The sequence below is a fragment of the Gambusia affinis genome, linkage group LG21 (genome assembly GCF_019740435.1).
Source record: "Gambusia affinis linkage group LG21, SWU_Gaff_1.0, whole genome shotgun sequence".
Taxonomy (NCBI): Eukaryota; Metazoa; Chordata; class Actinopteri; order Cyprinodontiformes; family Poeciliidae; genus Gambusia; species Gambusia affinis.
In genome coordinates, this window is record NC_057888.1 from 13,239,437 (window position 1) to 13,259,997 (window position 20,561).

The following is a 20,561-nucleotide window of genomic DNA, read 5'->3' on the forward strand; positions in this document are numbered from 1 at the left end:
TTTTACTTTTTCAACCTTACTGATTAATTTTACTAATCTATGACTTCCTGTTTTCCTTTGGTATAAATATGACATGAATGTTAAACCCAATTGCTTTAGCCATTCTTCAAAGGAGGATGGTAGGAGAGGCAAATAGTCAAAACTTGGTCTTTCATCTTAGCTGTGCTGCCAAAATCTAACTTTTTTCATGGAATAGGTGACAATGTCATCAGATCAAAGATAATCGCATCTTTCAGTGTTAGCATACACTTTGTAGTGCAGCAGTTGAAATGTCTATCTATCAGTTGGGAAAAAGATCAGGACACGTGGTAATAAATAACTCAACAATATCTTTTCTTTGTGTGTGTAATGTACGAGTTTTGGTAACAGACTAAAATGAATCCTGCATCTGGTGGGTGAATGCTGGCGTTCACACTTGTGCATGCTGTGAACTTGTGCATGCTGTGAACTTGTGAACCTCTTGATGAAATAACATATACTCTCCCCTGCTAATATGACCTTGAGAGACAGCTGCACAGCCCTGAGAACTACATGTGTTTTGAAATGTGTGTATCAGCTACATGTCAGTTTTTGAATAAGCTCACTGTGTCTTATATCCCGGGTGTCCGCCCCTGGAGTTGGAGAAAAGCCCAGCATTAATCAGCAACATGGGAGAGGAAATGTAAATGCTTAGTTTATGTTGCAGAATTAAAATACAGAGAGAATACATTAAGAAAAAAAGAATAATGATAACAGTGCAGGAAGAGGCAAAAAACCCAATAGTACAATCAGTCAGTGGATCATAAGTTTATGAAATACAATCATATATAAAGATAAAAACATGAAAACACATCTATAATGTATTTATGGGAATTTAAATTGAATATGTAACAATTAAAAAAAAGTTAGTTAGTTCTTTTACAGAAGGCCTGTCCTATACCAAGGACAGGCCTTGGATGTGCCTAACTTAAATGTGACAGGATCAGTCAATCTTTTGGAGTAGTGCTGGTGACACAGATGTTATTTCACCAATTTCGATTGCATTAACATTGCCTTTGCTCTCTTGGCAGTACTCGGAGAAGGCCCTCTACAACCAGCTCTGCTTCTACAGCTACATCTTCGACTGGGACTACGCCATGGCCAAACTCCCAAACTCTGTCCACAAAAGTAAGACTCTCGGCTGATTCTGACTACAGTCTGTTTAGTTAATGTGAAAAAATACCTGTTTGTTTTTGCACCGTCTCTCCCAGCCTCTTCGGCTTTAATGGCTTTGGAGCTGAAATCAAGTTAGCAGAGCCGCTGAGAAACTTTGAATTTTAATAACCTAACAATGCTTTCTCACACATACAACATAGCATTAGCAATCAAAGTCTCAACATAAACCTTTTACCCAGGCTGCACTTAAAATATTCCCCAGCGACGTGACACACGCACACACACACTTGCAAGTTGCGGCACCCAGGCATTGGTTATGGGGAGGGGGGGTTAAGGACATTCAGCTCCTCGAGTCGACAGCCCTAATTTAGGAGACGGATTCAATCACACACACATACAGAATGCAAAACGCTCCAATCACTGGAAGAAAGAAGGAAAGAGCCCTCCATCTCGCTCCCTCTACCCTCACTGTCCATCTCTGCTCCTTTCTCTCCTGTGCTCCCTCTCTCTTTTTTGTCTCTCTCTCTCTGCCTCTCTTGGACAGGCACTCGTTTGGCTGTGTTGATTGAAAACAGGTTTTAGATTTGGGGAAATGATAGGGCGAGTAATGGGCGCGCTGACGAAAGGATAGCCCTTCTCCTGTAATGGGACATGGAGCGTATATTTCCCCCCTTGGACTCAAATAGACGCTACTCCAACGATCCGGGTGCACTCAGTAGGCGTCAGCCGCAAGGCCTCTTTACCCACAGTTCTCCCTGATTGATGTCACTTGATTAGAAAGGGCTGCCGGGCCGAGTGATTTATTTATTTGATTAAATATTTATGTATGTATGTTATTTATGTATGTATGCCGGAGTCTCGCGAGTGTGCGAGCTCAGGCCAAAGTGAGGCAGCAAAGGATCGAGACAGCAGACTTTAAATATAACGTGTAATCAACAGATGACCACTCAGAAAATGGAGGGAGCTGAAATAGAGGGATTGGACCAGGGTAGAACAAGGGGAGGAGGAATAGGGGGACGGGTGGGGGGGCACTAACATGATTATAGCCTCCACTTTTGCTTTCTTTTATTTCCGTCTTGGCCCAGATGCAAGAAATCATCACCAATCAATTCCTGACTTTCCTCTTTTCTTTAGGTTCTCTCTGTTGATTTGTGTGCACTTCCTGCTCTTTTTCTGGAGACTCACTCCTATACAGTACATTTCTATTCGGGGCTACATTGCATGAAATGCACTCATCATTCACAGGCCAGAGCTTTTGTTGAACACTAAATGTTTAACAACATATATCACCATACGTGACACTGCTTCTCAGTATGAAGCAGTTTGTAAGATTGTATCTCGGAAAAGTCCCAGAGCAAAATCCCTGATGAGAGTTTTTCTAGGAAATAAATCAAAAATGGCTTTTTATTAGAAAGGCATGCCGGACCCGATTGATGGCAGCCAGAAATTCAGGAATCTGATCTGTTTCAGATCTGTAAAACCTGATCATCTCTGAACTGTCAACCCAATCTTTGCTTATCGGTTCATCTCTTGTGGTACTTAGGTATTTTCTAAGAGTTGAGGAGATAAATATTTAATAAAAGGTTAAAATCTCACATCCGTCAGTCATGTTATACATGCTTGATCTTAAGGTTGCAGGGGAGCTGGTGTCTGTCTCCTGTACCCATTAGGTGAGATACTGGACAGGTCTTCAGAGAAGACAGGACAGACAAGTTTGATATGGTGTATATTCACTATTTGGAGTGCTTGAATCAGAAAATATTGAATGTGATACGGTCAAAGTGACTGAGAGACCTGTGGTTGATTACAGAAACAGTTTCTGTCTTCTGTTCTTGCATTTGTTAAATGTTTCAAATCATCCAACAAAGTTTAGTTAAAGACAAAGGTGACCTCAGTAAATACACATAAATCAGGTTGGCTTAGAAAGATTTATTCCTTAATAAATGGTAGTTTTGCTGAACTGAAGCATTTTAAATGTGACGGAAAAAGAGAAAGCAGAAATGCATGCTTTTTGTCGCGGTGTAACCAGTTTTCTTTAAAGCATCCCATGTTAAATAAAGATAACACTCTTGTAACATTTTGTCTAGCCAGATGCAAAACCTGAAAAAGCCTGGAGTCAAAGAACAAAAGTACAAACCCCTGATGTTGAGAAATAAGCAGCACCTGTTGCTTTTATGACTTGTGTTTTGGTTGCACAAGTCAGTGCTCCGGTCTCACTCACAAACCAAATGATTCCAACACAAAGTGAGAAAAGCTCCACGTATACACACCTTCACGCTGCTATAAAACATAGGTTGAAGGTGTTATCCCTCTGTCCTGGGGCAGTAATGCCCCATATTACTGCATTACACACCCGGGGTCTCACCGCTTTGATTACAGGGAGACACCATACAGTTCTACACACACTGGGAGTCTATTCAAAAGTAATATTTTATCTCTCTGGTAAACAGTTTGAGTTTACCAAAATCAGTTAGCAGCTATATGTTGCTAACTAAGGATGCTGGATGCTTCCTGAACGTACACGTAATCCATTTAAGTCAGAAGTCGGTTTCCTTTTGTTTTAACAGCCACGCACGCTGGAGATGCCTCAGCGATCACTGTCATTACTCTATATTTTCCTCCGAGTGTTGGGTTAGTGTTAGCGTTAGCTCTGGCGGATGCTACAGAGGTGCGGAGTGACAGAGCGGTGATTATGAACGTGTTGGAACACCGTGACACTGATCAACACTGGAAACTGCTGGCTCACTGGTAAAAGAGCCGGTATTTCTACCTGCTCTCCCCCTCAGGAGCGCACTCTCAATCTGTCACTTTCCACGCTGGCCACACACTCCATGCCTATATTTACATGCTGGAGAAATGACTTAAGAGTTGCTGAATTTTGGTCTTTTGTGGGGATTTATCTGAAAGAAAGGACCAGAGTATGTGAGCATTTTCCTTTCCTGTGCTGCTGTTAGCTGAAGGTAAAAGTGTATCATGACTATACCTGTCAGTTTTGATATAATATCTGGGTTTTTATGCTGCAGGCAGCCATGATGCGGGCTCAACGTATATTTTCAACCGTGCTTTTGAACATATATAATAAAAGACATTAATGGAAAATTGCCCGGACTGTATGAACAACACAAAAGAGCTCTGACTCAACGTAGATTGTAATTTAGCGGTGTGTTTCTGCAGCCCGCCGCTGTGTGCGTGTGTGTGTGTGTGTGTGCGTGCATGCCTTCTGCAGACCTGTCTTATCTACATGTACGTTGCGTTTTTGTGCCTGATTGCTGCGACTGAGTAAAACATGGAGGTAATTTCATCCGCCGCAGGAGATCTCTAATAGATTACACACAGAGGCGCGCACACAATGAGAGAGAGAGAGATGGAAGGGAAAAAACGCACGCTGTCCGTTCTTTAGCTGGGAACATCCCGTATCAATGACTTTCAAATCATTTTGTATCTCTTCCCTTGTTCCCTCTGTCTGCTTCTCTTCTCCTCATCCTCCCCCCCATCCTCTCCTCTAGGTCTCAGTCTTGAGTGTGGGCAGTATGATTGCGTGTGTGAGCAATAATGTAATTTTGCCGCATTGATAAAATAAAAATTGTCCTTGAGTTGGCGCTTTTCTAATGATCCATTTACAGACAGCTTCCCTGCCACCTCTTGGGTGCTCCGCGCTTAGTCCCACTCCTACTCCTCCTCCTCCTGCTCCTCTTCTTCCCGCTCTCTCTTTTCTCTCCTCTTCTCCCATTTTCTTCCCTTCTCCATCTTCCTCTTCCACGCTTCCCTCTCCCCACTTTCCTCCCCTTTTCTCCGCTGATACAAAGCGGGGTGGCAAAATCCACGGGTGCGATTGTCAAATCAATTATTCATTCTGTGCAATTACACTCACACAAAGAAGTTTCCCCGTGCTCCGAGTAGTGATTAAATTAACTGCTATTCCAGCTGCCCGTCGCCACCAGCCTAATAGAATATTCATGGAGGCGGCCGACAGAATGGCCGATCTCCATTAACTTCATCATGCTCACTTAATTACAGGCTTGTTATTGTATTTACACCTAGTTAGAGCGTGCAGAGCCCCGATCTACTCGTGCCCGGCTCCACCGGAGTGTGCGCGAGTGTGTGACAACACCTAGTTAGAGCAGAGATAACCTCTGAGAGGCTCACTGAGCGCGCGCGCGCGTGCTGACCCAAACATGGGTGTGTGGGTGTGTGTGGGTGTGTGCGTAAGAATGCGTCCAAAACATTTGTTGATTTTGTTGCCTTGCACATTTGTACGGTTGGGGACCCCCAGATAGGTTTGAGTGCTATCAACGCCTTCTGGAAAAGTAAGTTTCATTGTATCACAGTATTTACATTGAACATGGCAGGATCTTAATGCAGGTATGTAAAGCAGGAAGAAAAATAACATTATTCTTACTGAATAATAGATGTTCGAGTCGGGGGAAGACGAGGAGCGGCGTTTCCCCTCTTCATTAAATGTATCAAAACTCGAAACTCCCACCGTCTTCAGTCTGTGAACGCATCAGACAACTTGTTTGGGTTTCAGTAAGACTGTTAAGATATGGAAGTTGTTTGAGGTATTTTTCAAGTTTGGAGACATTTAAAAATGAACCTAAATGGAATGTAGAGAAATAATTGTATTTTGTCAATTAAGTCTGTCTGTTGAGGGAAGATATGAATGTGCCATCCATCTGTCCCCCTTTACTTGGAAAAATGGTCCAAATCTCTGGAAAAATAGTTGGATTTTGCATAGGAAACATGGATTCCTTTTTGTTTACTAAAAAAAACTCCATCCAACTGTCATGCAAATTTTGAGCGAACTTTTACAATGTTGCAAAAAATGCAAATTAGGCATGCTTTCATCTAATTCCAGCATGGCTGCAATAAACGGAAAGTAAAGTTCATCAGAACATTTTTGCCAAATGTTTTTCCATCTTCCCTCTGATGCTTTGAATCCTTTTTGGAAAAGGCAAAAACCACATCAAGTGAGTGAAAATTTATTTATTTCAGAATTGAGGAAGTTACTTCAAACTTTCTGTTTCCATCAATCTTTTTTTTTTAAATCCCATACTTTGAAAGGTGCATAAAAAGCATTGACGGAAACAGTTTGTGATGCATATGATCATCATCATCTTGTAATTCCTTAATTTTCATTTGTATTCTAAACTTATTCATCCATTTTCTAAACCCTCTTTTTTCACTGTTATCCAGTTTTGATTCCAAAGATTATAACTTGAGTCTGAATTGGCAAATAAAACCTCAGAGAAAAATGGAAGCTAGCATTTGTCAAGAAAATCCTGATTGGTGCATTCGCAATTTAAATATAATAAGTGATAATAAGTATGGTGTGTAATGGATTTACTCAGTGCTTATTGCACAGAACGTTTTACTATTCTGCTCTTTAGTTACATTCAGAGTAAAGCTGTCCAGTTTATTAGTTGAGCTCTTTGCTCCAGCGGCTTTACACGCCCAACCATTTTTATCTTGCAAACGTATTTTAAAAACTGTTACCTTTAGTTCCGCTCCATAGAGTGACTTTTGCAACCTGGCAGTCTTTGAAGTAGCTGAATTTTCTTTTTCCTCTTGTTTCACCCTGCTGAACGGCAGTGTGCAGCAACAGGTGGGGAAGGGCGTAATGCACTACTCTGTGCTCCTTACACCCTGAAGAAGCTCTGGAATCTCGCTTAAAGGACTTCAAACCGTGGAAAAGGTGGAATTGAAAATCTTTGTGCCTTTGAATCGGTCGCTTTTTTTTTTTTTTTTTTTTTTTTTTAACCTCGGTGTTCGGATCCAAACCTTTCCCCAACAGCACCCTCGGCCCTTTCCTCCTCTACTTTCGCCTCCCGCTCCCACTAGCAGTGGAGACTATTTATTTGAACCACGCTCCCCACCGTGCTCCGACTCGCAGAGAGATCTCTGTCGTTCTTTTCTCCTGTGACTCTTAAATCGTTCTTTTTTTTTTTTTTTTTTCTGTATCTGTTCACCACACAGTGATTGGGTTGGGGGAATAAAATGGAGTGAAGGAGTGGGAGGGAGGGGAAGGGGAGAATTATTTTCTTCTACCTTTCAGAAAATGATGACATGATTGCTTTCGCTTGATCATGCATCATCACCCCCTTTCTATTCCCCGGATAAATAGTCTCTCCCTGCCTCTCCTCTCCTCTCCTCTCTCCCCCCTCCTCTCCCTGCTGAAATGAGGATTATCTGGTAATAGTTGCTGCTGCCGTTTAAGTCAACCACACCATCTTCCACACATGGACGTGAGCACATGCATGTGTGATTGCTGTTTGACGCGTGGATGTTTTTTTGGCGGCTGAGTTACTAGGCTTTTTAAGTGTTTAACTACCTGCGTTGTTGTGTGTGTGTCCTTTTAGTGCGTGTGGCTGCTGTGTGTATCTAACCTTTGTTCCTCTGTGCTGTCGGTGGGCCGGTATTTATCCAGTAGCCACTAATGCAGCAGACAGGAAGGACGAGATGGGGAGATATGGACATGGAGGTGGCTAGGAGATAGCAACTGGCCATATGGACAACTTGGTTTGTGTGCACATTGGAGCTAAACTAAAACGGACCAGTAGACAAATACCAGGCTCTGTTATGGGCCTCTTTCCTAAACGAGTAGCTGGTCTTTATTTAAAGTACATCTCTCAAGATTAGCACGATAATTAGGTCTTATTTGGACCACAGTCACTCACGAATAACTAAAATCTGCAAATACTTGAGTCGCCTTCTGAAATTGCTTACAACTGCCTATTATAGTAAATCAAAACACTACATACACTTCAATATGCACCACGGAGACCATCTTAGCCCTGATTATATTTACAGTCTTCCTTATCTCCACTCTTGGGGGCTCAGCAAATCAGAAAAATTAACGCTGTTCCTGGATTGGCAGCCAATAGCTTGTCAGTTACTGTTATGACTCAGTATTTCAAATTTTATTTCAAACATTTTAGACAAATTTCACAAATATTCGACTTACAGGTACATATAAAAGGTTCTTGTGGTCATTGTTGCATTACAATAGAATCACCTTTTGATGAGGAAAATCATTCTGGTTGGTGTCTGCTTCCATGTAGAAGTGGGGGTTTTTGGAAACTTGTCAAATTATCAAAACATGCTGCTGCATCAGTGGTGTGCAAAACACCAATATGACTTTTCTGTTTTCCAATCGCAAAAAGATCCACGTAAACAAAGCAGTGTTTCTTAAAATGGCGCTTTGGGTCAGGGGCTAAATCAGAGGTGTGGCCGTGACATCACTGCTTTCAGAAACTTGTTGATCTTACAAATAAACACAGAGAGAGAGAGAAAAGTGGCATTTTGACAGGTTTCTTTTCCACAGATTTTTGTGAGTATTCCTGACGGGTGAAATGGTGTTTTTCAGTTTTGACAGAAGATCAGAAAAGTGAGGATATCGGCCAATGACATTCGTAGTTGTTGTTTTTTGATGTAGGGAACGTGGCAAACCCAACACAATGTTTACTATGAGAGAGAACTTCCTTTAAAAAAAAAAAAAAACACAGCTCCTCTCAGATCACTGTTATACCCACTGCCCTCCTTTGTGTGGTGATGGTGTTATTACTTGGTTTCATTCACACTTGGTACGTCGGTATATTGGAAAGGTTTGCTTGCTTGTGGTTGCCATCCTGTCCCGGAGAGCCGTCCCTCCGTCTTCTCTTTGGCCTTATTACAGCCCACCTGAGGAGATAACAGGGACAAGATATTGACTTCATGCTCTCATTGGGCTTTTCCATCGATCTCATGATCCTGCGTGGGTGCATGTGCCATCGACCCATCAGTCTAATTCTGTGTGATCATCCGTCCGCTCCTCAAAGTAATAGCATTACTTTCAGACAGAGCTGGATCGGTTAGCTTTGCAGTTTACGACTGAAATCATCCCTGAGTGTTTATGATGAGGGATGCAAGTGGTGGGATTCTCAGATTCACTTTGTAACTCTGGCATTGTATCATAATATGTCTCTTTTCTGTCTTTGCAGTGTCTTTAAAGAAAGCGAGCTCCACACAGCAGGCGTATCTGAAGCTGAAGAAAGTCCCAGACAGGGCTTTGGCCACCAGCGGCTACTCTGAGGTTAACTTGGCCAAACTCTTCCAAGCTTTCTCCTCATTCAAATGAAAACAATCTGCAAGGACAAAACGTCCAAGAGCCTCAGATATTTAAATCCTCCTTCGGTTTGTAAATAACAGCGTGATTGGTGGACCGCCGATCTTCTTTCTTCGCCCTGATGGGTTTCTTGTGTTCCTTAAAACACCAATCACACCTCTCCTTTTCTCCAGTTTCCTCACGCACATGCAGACACACACACACTTTCTCTCACAGTTATGACTTGACCCCATCACCCTTCCGTTGTATGGTAAAGGGGAGCAGCAATCATACCTAAATGACAGTCTATTGTATGTGCAGAAGCTAGCTGAGCCCAGATGCGTGTACATGTCTGTGTGTGTGTGAAAATGGCTTCTCCTTAGAGCAGCTGGTGTACTCCAGGAGCAGCTAATTAGCCAATGATAGTGACCCCGAGCCACTGAGACCACTGGACGCCCGCAGCGATCGGACACTTGTTCTGATTACCACCATTCACGCTGCGCGTCTGTGTGTGTGAGTGTTAGGGGTGTGTGTCGGATCAGGGGATGAAAGGAAGGGGCTGAGGAGGATGCGGGGAGTGACGGGGTGAGGAAGGCCACACGCGCGGCTGCTTGGCTCTTTTGTCCCGGTATCGAACATCTGATCTGCTTCTCCCTCACTGCCTCTGTTTAACTCAGGCCAAGTCGTCTCTTTCATTCTTCTTCTACCCTCTCTGTGTTTTAATACATTTTCTATGTTACTGTAGCAATTCTGAATCTTGTTTTGTAATGGCCAGAATGTGGCATATTTTGATATTGATGTTTTAAATAAAATAAAAATCAAAACTCAATAAAGAACTTAATCTTTGAGAACTCTGGCTTTTGTTATTGTTGTATAAATGTATTCAATTCTAATAACCATGTATTAAATGGTTTTATATAATCTATGAACTTGTTCTACTTTTTTGTTATACAAAAATCCTAAAAATAAGTTAATCCATAATAAATAAATAAAAAACATGAATTTACTTATTGCCTATGCAGCTTTAGAAGGTTAGATCTACCACCTGATTTTTGATCTGTAGGGAGGGAAAGTCACCTTATTGGTCCAAAGATTCTGCTTTTTGTGAAAGTTCATCTCAGGATAATTGTAGCTGATTGAGTACAATATGGAGAAGTATTTTCTGCTAATCATTCAGGGGACTCCCCCAACAGGTAGGAGTTGATTTTCACATGAGAAAGAATATATATGTTTGGCCTAAATTTCAAAACACAAACGTAATAATACCGTACATCAATCCAAACACGTAACTCTCACAACACGGTGGTGGCAGAAAAATGCTGCGGGGATTCTTTTCAGCAGGAGAAATGAATGCATGACCATCCTGGAAGAAAATGTGCTAAGACTGGAAGGACTGGATGTTCATCTTCTAACAGAACGAAGGTCTTCCGATGGAGTGGCTTAGTCAAAGTATGGATCTAATTCCAACTAAGAACTGATGGCAAGACTTCAAGTTCTACATTAACATTTCTCTGTACAGAGGAATGTTTAAATGTTTCATCTTTTAGATGTTCAAACCTGGAAGAGAGAGAACATTAAAAATCCACCGGGGAACTTTGTGTTTGTCTATAAGCCAAAAGATCTGCATAAAATTGAGGTTTATGGTTTTATTGTAAAAAAAAAAAAAAAAGTGAAGTGGGTTCTCTATACTAAATGAAGTGACTGAGTCGTCACTGCACTAGCAGAAAGTGTTGGCTAACATAGAAGAACAAGTGAAATACACAGCAATGCTCTTGTGTACTGAACATTGGTTAAAATCTATCAGTTTTTTCGATGTCGGCTGCAGCCAGAGATCAAGAGGTCGAATACAATAAAATCTGAATGCTATAATTAAATGCGTCAAACTGACTCCCACTTTTTATGCTTGATAAATATTTTGATGGAGGGGAATTATTCTTTTGTTACATTCGATTGTAAATCCATTCTTTTAGTTTTGAGAGACAAATATTTACATTAGCAGATTTTGAAAGAGAGGTTTGAGAAAATGTAAGGACCTAAATCCAAAGAAACCCAGTTAAAATGAATTGATGGTTGGACTGGTTAAAACAAAGGAGGTAGATAATGTTAGCAGCTATATTTAAAACCCATTCTCTCTGTCTCTGAGCTCTGTGTGAAACTGATCTCTTTAAAAATGCAACAGTCAAAGGCCTTTTGTTCTTACAGCTGACATTTAATTTTAAAACGTTTCATTCCTTAAAGCCCCCTTCTGCTTTGCACCGTGTGCTCTAATCAGTCTGCAACATATATGTTTATTTATGAGCTGACTGTAAAGAGTCTTATCGTTCAGATGAGCAATTAGACGTTTCACTTCCTGAATTTGTAGGTTGTCAAATAAAAGATTGTTTTCCTTTTGCATTTATTTTGTAAACTGTTAAAATACCCGACGTTAATGTGAAAGAACATAAAAACCAACAACACAAACCCGTGAGTTGACCCCTCCACTATGACATCCGAGTCGCATATCATGGCTCTGCATTTCTAAATGTTACCCGGATTTAATCTGGCGTTGCTGAAGTTCAACACACGCTCAAAGTAAGCATTTTCTTTCACCCAATAACTCTCCTTTGTGTTAATAGTCTGTTGTTTTTTCTTTTTTCTTCTTTAACTCTCCATCCTGCCGTGTGCATTTCCATAAACACTGCACGCCTCACAAATCACTTCAAACCTCTGTGACTCGCAAAAGGCAAGCTTAAGTGGGCTGAACATGCGGAACATGCTGTGTGTGAGAAAGTGTCTCCATGCGTCTGCATCCAACTGCTAAGAACTTTACATATTTATTCAATCATATTGACTCCACTTCTTCTCCCACAGTCGCTTTTTTTTATTTCATCTTTCTTTTCTTAAGTTAATCAACTTCAGTGTCGACTGCATAGTTCCGAATATACATTGCGGCCCCCACACTATAAAAAGAACTGTTGGAAGGTTTTAAATGTAAGCCATTCAAATTATTCATATTTTCTAAATGTAACGCTCAGTAATTCACCGTGTTCAGCGGTGAGGGTGATGTGTTTATATGGGTTGAGTTGTGAATGAATGCATCAACTTCAGGAGATCTCATGTGAAGTTGAGAAAGTTTCCGTGTTGCAGCAATAAACACCACAGCGTGGTTTGTTGTCAGGGAAACAGTTTACATATCTCCTTATTAGAATAGATTTAAAACGTTTATTTTATAGCTTATTCAGAAAGCAGTTTTTTTTCTTTTTTCTCTTTTTTTTTTCTTTCTTTTTTGTCGGATTTAGGAGGGTGTGAGCCCCTGGTGCGGGCCCTACTTAATCATGGTTATACAGTTGCACATTAACGTGCACGCACACGTACCGATGCATCCATATTTTGACAGCTTCTTGTTCAGCCCAGCAAACTCACATGAACCCATCAGTTTTTACCCAAAGCGCAGGATCAGAACTGTACGGATTACACCATCGTTCCACCTGGCGAAGAAGATCGGCCTTCCGGTGCCTCTGATTTCGCAGGCGCCAGATCAGACACAGATCCAGGTTCTGGTGGGACCATCGAGCCGCTGTTAGCAATGCTAACGTTTTGAGAAGCAGAGGGGGACGATGGTTCTGTTCCATGTCCAATATGAGGTTTAGGAAAGCCTGTTATTAGCTTGGATATTTTATTCATCACCTCTCTGTTAAGCTCTTCTTTTTCTTTTGTTCCTGCGCTCCGTTGTCATACTTTCTGTTGTCCGCCACTGTGAGAAATTATTCACTGATGCCTCTCCCCAATGCATAAAACGCCTCAAATTTGGACCAATATTGGCATTCATGCTTGGTCAAGCGTTCATGATCTACGTTTGCCAGAACAACAAATCAAACAGTCAAAATCCTCTTAGCCAGTGATCCATAAGAATCCATAAGGCATTCTGAACTTATTAATTCCCCAAAATTACAAATCATCTTTCGGTGGCCCCCAGATGGGGCCCTGAGCTGGAGCCCCTGTAAGCCCATGCTGAAATCTGGGCGGATATTTTCAGCAGCAAGTGGATACTGTGATGTGTTCGAAAAGGCGAGTGAGTTCAGACCATTTCCAAATCTACACTCATGTCCAGTGCCTGTTTGCATCAAAATGGTCCAAGGAACAGACAGCGGCGCACCAATGACAGGGTCAGGATGCTGGCTTGGGTGGTCCGGTAAAACAGACAAGCTGCTGTTGCTCAAATCCAAAACACAAATTAAAGATGGTTCTGATAAACAAGTGTCAGAATTAATTCCAGATTGTTGCTTATAGAGCTGCATAGCAGAGAGCCTGTGTTGGTCATAATCTTACGCCTGATTAGATTGAATGCCTAAATATTTCTTAAAATGATCTTGCATAGCTTAAGCAAACGTCTAAATAACTTAAACAAGTTAAACGTTGAACAGGATTAGAGTAAGTTCCTAAAATGTGTTTTCCAGAATTGTCTTTATTTACATGTAAAACTTACAACTTTGGATCAATTGTGATCAGCAAGGATACACTTTTACAGTTGAAGCCAGGGCAGCTTTTAAGGACATAGAGGATCCGTCCTGTCAAAAGCCTCTGCTGGGTTCGCTTGGGCAGCAGAATCATAACCAAGCTGCTCCCAATTTGTTTACTAAAATGAATTAGTATGTGATGATTGAAACATAAAGTGCTGCAGAGGTGGTAATAAACATATCCAACCGTGTTGACATGATGTAACCCTTTCCCTGGAATTCTCAGGGTTTAGGAGGAAGCAAAGCCTGCTTTGACTTTAGCATTAGCAATAGCATTAGCGCTGTAGCTAAAATAAGCTAAAGCTTAATATTTTCAACTTTCTGAACCACAATTCTTATGATCATTCCTTTATTTATTTATTTATTTATTTATTTATTTAATTTGCTATACTCATTGATAGCTCGACCCGAATGAGCATATCACCCTCACAGTTCTCTGGAGGGCACAGGACATGGTAACTGAGAGCAGCTAATGTTGGACAGAGCCACCATTTTGTGTTCCAATCTAATAATATAAATATTTTTGTAATATTTTGTAAGAAGAAAGTTTCTAATAATATGTGATTGATTATTATTGATCATTGCATTTACAAACTAGAATGTTTGATTAACTTCTGAATTATTTTTGTGGCTAATATTTAAATCCACTGGTATTTGTTTTTATATCGGAATGAGACCCCCATTAGAGGCCCATAGTGTAATAAAAGGGGCTCCCCTGCGTCCATGAAATTTGTTTGTGCTCATTAATCCACACAGCTGTAAAACTGTGTCCCTATTAATCAGGCGCATTTATCACTGATGCATAAGGACGTTTTAAATCAGTTTTATCATCCTGTTATTCAGGAACTGTTATTGCTGTAGACGTGTTGTTCTTGCACACTTTATTAATCCAATATAAAGTGACAAATATTACTTGACCTGTCTAAAGTGGAGTCAAAACAAAGCAGTTAGACTTGTTGAAACAATTGGGTTTCAACAAGCGTTTGCGTTTGGGACTTAATGGATTATTGTGGATTTTCCTTCCGTCTGGTTTGAGCAAGAATGAGTTTATATGAACCGCTTTGAAAGGTCCAATGAACAGAGATGTCAAGACCAGCTAAGGCAGAAATGCCGTAAAACAGGGGTGTCAAAGTCAAATGGACGGAGGGCCAAATAGGGCCGGACTGATCGAATGTTCTTTGAGATTTTTTTAAATGACGCATTTGGTCTAGTGCATCGTAAATTTCCTGCGGACCGGGGGGGGGGGGGTGCGCGCGTTGTGAGGATCGAACAGAGCGAAGTGCCGCGCTGTGAGGATCGAGCAGAGGCAGGCGGCGTTGTGAGGATCGAGCAGAAGTGCAGCGTTGTGAGGATCGAGCGGAAGTGCTTGCGCGTTGTGAGGATCGAACAGGGAAGAAGGTGCGCGCTGTGAGGATCGAACGAAGTGCGCGCTGTGAGGATCGAACGGGGGGTGCATCTCGCATTTTTCAGACGGGGTGCCGGCTTGCTGCGGGCCGGTTCTAATAATAAATCAAGATCATCCCAGGGGCCGTAGAAAATCTTCTCGCGGGCCGGATGTGGCCCGCGGGCCTTGACTCTGACATATGTGCCGTAAAATGTCTCATTCTGATATTTACGCTGAGTTTAAAATTATATTGGGTTTGAGAAGTATTTAGTGCGTAAAAATCTGAGCCAGACATGTGATAGTATTAACTTCAGCTTACGTACTGCAGAATCCCTAAGATTACCTGGAAAAACTGGGTTCATCCTGGTGTGATGAGGGTTGTATTTGTGACTAGTACCATGTCCTGCATGTTGGTGATGATGTTGGAGTTTTATGGTTTACTTTTAAATCAACAATCAAATTAACTTCAAACTATTTATTAAAAGAAATAAATAGCAACAATTAAATAGTGAAGTGAAGGTTATTTCCCTGACTTTATCTAATCTTGAATTTGTATCAGTGATGTATTTTTTGCCCACAAGAAATGCAAACGCTCAACCCTTCACATTCATCTTAGGGATGAAAATACTAAAGCTTGAGGAGAGAGAGCGATAGAGACATTATAATGGAAAAGAACGAGGAGAATATAGATTCATTCAAGTCAATGTCAATCATTGCAGTATTCAACTGTGATATCTTAATTGCCTTATTGGTCCATATCTTATATTTCTAATCCATAAACCATTGATGCAAACTTATAAACCCTGCATGATAATAAACTTTAATGAGCATTGGAAACAAAAGTTCAAAAGCCAGTGGGATGATTCCTCATGAGTTTTTGAGTTTCCATCTGAGAACCTGAAGGCTCATGAGGGCCCCCCTCTGCACTGGAGGCTCCAGGCAGCAGATTGTTTGACCCGGCTCTACTTGGGGTCACCTGGAGCTTTCCCCAGATTTACATCAGCATAAAAACAGGCTTCAAGAAAGATTAAAGCCGTTTAAATGACATGAAAGTGGATTAGGAAACAAAATTTAGAAAGTAAATAACATTTGATGGAACATTTGAGTCCCATTGTACCAAATGTAGAGGCATCATGAACCAAATATTTTTTCTTTATTTGTGGAGCAAATAAAGAAAACATAGAACTATTTACAGTTTTATCATCTGTAGGACTTTTGAGTTTGCCTTTGCCTTGATTCAGATTAAATGAACGCTCTGTGAATGAAGAGATTTTTTAAAACATGGTATAATTATGTGACAACAAATAACTTTATTCATATTTTTATTTAAATATACTACTGCTTAAAAGTTGATTCAGATTTTCACCTATTCTCTGTATGCGTGGAGGATGAAAGCGAGGGTTCAAACTCACTGATCAAACTTCTATTGAGCTTTTCTGGGTGTGTAAAGTGCCGTGAGATGGCATTTCTTGTAAATTGAGTTCATATAAATAAATTGAATTGAAAAATGAGGCAGGATGTTGTTTTGTCGCCTACTGTGACTTCATCACAGTCACTTCAGTGGTTTCACTTCCTGAGAAATTGAGAAAAGTTTTGACATCTGCATTATTGTGTAAGCATGTTTGGCCTCTAGAGGGCCCCCTGATGCCCTGGCCACCCTAAGCAGTAGCTCAGCTTGCTCGTGACTCGAGCTAACTCTGTATTAATTAATTAAAACTAAACTTTTTTTTTTTTAAATAGTAGAATTAATTTATATAACATTTATTCTAAATTAATTCAAATACAAAACGTTCTGTGGCAGTCTTTAAAAAGTTGGGGGACTTTGCCTAATTTATTTATAAGATATATATCATTTCCAATAAGATATAAGTTAACTAAAATCTCTCCAAACAGAATGGATGACGCAGTTTCATTGGATAAACTCTATGAGCTCGTTTTTTTTTCAGTGCTCTGTCTCGCCGCAGGTTTTTAAGTGAGGGGGCCCCAGTTTTGTCCCCTGCAACCTAGTCAAATGAGGTCCCTTGCATTAATTCGACCCCGCTAAGCTAATAAGGTCGAACAAGTCTCTTTGTATTGTGGCGTTAAGCTTTATTGCTTGTCGTTTTGACCAGCGATGGACAAGGTAGGCTTTGATGAGGGAATTAGTCGCCTATTCTGTCCCTGTTATTCATAGCGCCGCACCGGAGAGGGTGTCAAAAGGAGAGCTGGTCCTATTGCAAAGTGTCTCCCTTGTTGGAGCTGAAAGGGTGGTTATGAGACGATAAACCGCTTAATACACTGAGCTAATTGGATGAGAGCAAGAGAGACGGGGAATTAAGGGGCGAACCGAGAGGGGAGCGCGGAGCCGTGGCCCCCGCTATTTAGGGCTTTCATCGGGGGCCTGGTTCTCCGCCTGAGGGAGGACAAGAGGGGGAGTCGTTCATCAAAGCGCCTTTTAGAGTTCCTCTCCTCTCACTGGGGCTGAGTGAGGACTTTATCCGGCGGAGGCTGTGGAGTGATTTGGTCTATTCTCCTCGGTAGGGACGTGGTGGGAGCAACGAGGTCCGGGAGAATCCAAATCAGGGCCAAATCAAGTCCAGATGAGAGAAGGGGAGGGGGCGAGAGGGGGTGGGGGTGGGGGGGTTGAGGGAACGCAGTGATGAAAATGGGTGGAAATTTTCCATCACCTGGATTTACCTGTGAGGAATCCAACCATGATTCCCCGTCAGCGCCCCCCAACATGTTTCTGATTGGACTTTTCCCCCCATCAACATTCATCACTATGATCATTCATGCAACAAGAAGCCTCCTGGCTTTAATCCCAAACACAAGGCCCGTGTTGAATGAAAAGGAACACATCCAACAAGTGTGACTTTATAAATCCACTCTATAACCTTCGACAGCATTTCAATTTTCTCGCCTTTTTTGCGCTGCAAAGAAAGTTTAAGCCTCGCTCCCAGCGGGTCATCTGGCTCCTGGCATTCCCCCCGCAGATATTAGGGACAAATTGGTTTGCCATTCATTAGTTATATTCACAATAAGATTACAAGTTCTCCCGGACAGTCTCATCACGGAGGAAGAGAAAGCACACACGCTCCACTGAGTTTCAGCAAAACACGGTTTAAAAAACAACAACAAAAAAACATGAAGCTCTCACACATAGTGTCTGCTGGTTTAGGCATACTGGAGTTTTTTGTTTTTTTTCGTTTTCTTTTTTGTACATTGAAGCATCTGGGGTGCAGAAATGCACCCATCATTCAGCCATATGTCGGAACAAGCCAATTTTTCTAGTAGATAACATGTTTTAAAAAATAATTATTTTTCTTCACCACTCCTTAAATGCATCAAAACGGATCTCCCACTGTTTCTAGTCTTTATAAATGCATCAACAAACTTTATCGCTCTTTATTAACTTCAAATAAATATATAAAGAATGGGGACTCAGACCTTGGTTAGAAAAAAATTAAGTGTAACCTTGCAATTCCTTAATTTTCTGTTGAATTAAAAACTAATACCTCTATAAATATTTTCTGTAGTTAAGCTCACACCTAAAAAGCAAAACATTGATATGCAGGAAAAGTCTGATCCTTGGGTCCCGGACAGGCTGGATAAAATGAAAACTCAAAAACCACCCCCTCTTTTTACGCTTTGTAAAGATTAAAAAAAAAAAAAAAAAAAAAAAAAAAAAAAAAAAAAATTTTACAATTGTATTCTTTTTGTTACATGCAATTATAACTTTTATATAGTCCTTAGACAAAAAAATAATAATAATCACTGGTCAAAATCAGAATTGGCAGGTGAAACCCCCAAAGAAAACCCACCAAAAAAGCTTGATAGGGTAACCTTAGCATTTGCTCCACCAATCATCGGCCAGCTACAAAATTGGTGCCTGTACCAAACTGTTTTTCATGTGTTAAAGTCCTTCATAACAAAAAAGTCAGAACTGATCAGCCTGATCGGTTCATATCTTTGGCTGTAAATCAGCAGTACCACTCCTGCCCGCCACTCCTCCCTTGGTGCCTCAATCTACGAATAATTTTCCTATAAACATGACGTCAAGACAGAATGAACCTAAAACAGTTGCAAAAGTTATTTCTTGATGCTAATGTTTATTTTTTATTTTTTTGTCCCACATTCTGCTTTCACGTATTTGCTCTGATACATGTCAATAAAAAGAGAATATTAAAACTCCTGAAATTCTATCGCAGCTTTTGGTTTTGGTGCAACATTGGCTAGCCCAGTTTGTAAAGGCACGCCTGCTCTAAGTATGTCCTTCAGTCCCTTTTTTTTCTGCAGTAAAACTGAGTGATTAACAGGTGTTTAAAAAAAACTGGAGGGCTGGAAGAATTACAGAGGAGGCTTTTCCCAGATGCAGACAATATATTTTTTTAATAAAAGAAAGGGAGACTACAATAATCCGTGGGGTAATTTCACGCGGTTTGGTCGGGTACCATGGTTGGGTCAGACTGAGCAGAATAACCATTGATTGCTGTAATAGTCCTGCATCAGAGTGGGGATTTGGGGGCCTGGGGGGAATTAACTCTCCCAGGTTGTGTGTGTGAAAGCCGTTTGATGAAGTGGTTTGTTACTTCATTAATGACAAAGGGGACTCTCTTCCATCGACACGGCATTACAGATGTTAAGACCAATTTAGCGCCTTTAAAGGGTTTTTAGGCAAGTTTTGTGACGGCCCCCCAAAGATAAAGTGGGCGCTTTAATTGAAAACCCCTCGCCTTTGTCGCGCCTTTCTTATGTAGGGATTAAGCTCATGAATATATGGTTAGTATTTTGTCAACTGAACTGCGGAGGATTAAACAACTACTAATATATTTTGGCTTTTGGGAAAATATTCCTCTTTTGAGCACCTGTCATTGCAAGGTAAGACAGAAAGCACATATTTTTCTTTGCACCTTTTATTAATTGCTTTATATATTTTGAAAATATTTTTTTCCTGGAGTACGGCTCTAATTATCGAGGGAATTTTAAATAATAATACTAACTCATTTTACCAATGTCATTTATTCAAATTAATGTTATTAAGCCAGGAAATTACAATCACTTAATATGAAAAACAAATATCCTTCACTCATTTCCTCTGGGAAAAGTTTTGACATAAATAATTATCTAAAAACCTAATAATTCATAAACACAGGTGGAAATCTACACAGGGCGACATTCATTACACACTACACCGAGTGCAAATTGATCAAAACAGGGTCTTTTAAAATATACACGACCTTGTTTTGAAAATGATCCTTTTTCTCTTACTTTTCAAGCTTTTTCTCTCTCTTTTTGTTTTCTTTCTTTTTTTTTTTTTTTTTTTTTTTTTTTACACAATATTTACAATTTTTCTCTCACACAGTCAGATCTCATTGCTCGTATGTCCTGGAGTCAGAGTCAGCTGAAATGCCACTGCTGTGGAAATCAAATTTCAACCAAATACACAAACATAAATGCGTAGATCATCTAGAAGGTAAATTTTAATTGG

General features: G+C 40.7%; 1 protein-coding gene across 2 annotated transcripts in view; it reads left to right on the plus strand.

Moving 5' to 3' along the window:
- pola1 (polymerase (DNA directed), alpha 1) overlaps positions 1–10,065 on the plus strand; it is a 54,984-nt gene extending 44,919 nt beyond the window's left edge. For both annotated transcript variants that reach the window (XM_044103910.1, XM_044103911.1), the window contains exons 36-37: positions 1,050–1,146; positions 9,111–10,065. In XM_044103910.1, the coding sequence (XP_043959845.1) occupies positions 1,050–1,146; positions 9,111–9,247 (234 nt within the window). In that variant the 3' untranslated portion in view covers positions 9,248–10,065. The remainder of the gene's footprint in view (positions 1–1,049; positions 1,147–9,110) is intronic.
- The last annotated feature ends 10,496 nt before the right edge of the window (positions 10,066–20,561 follow it).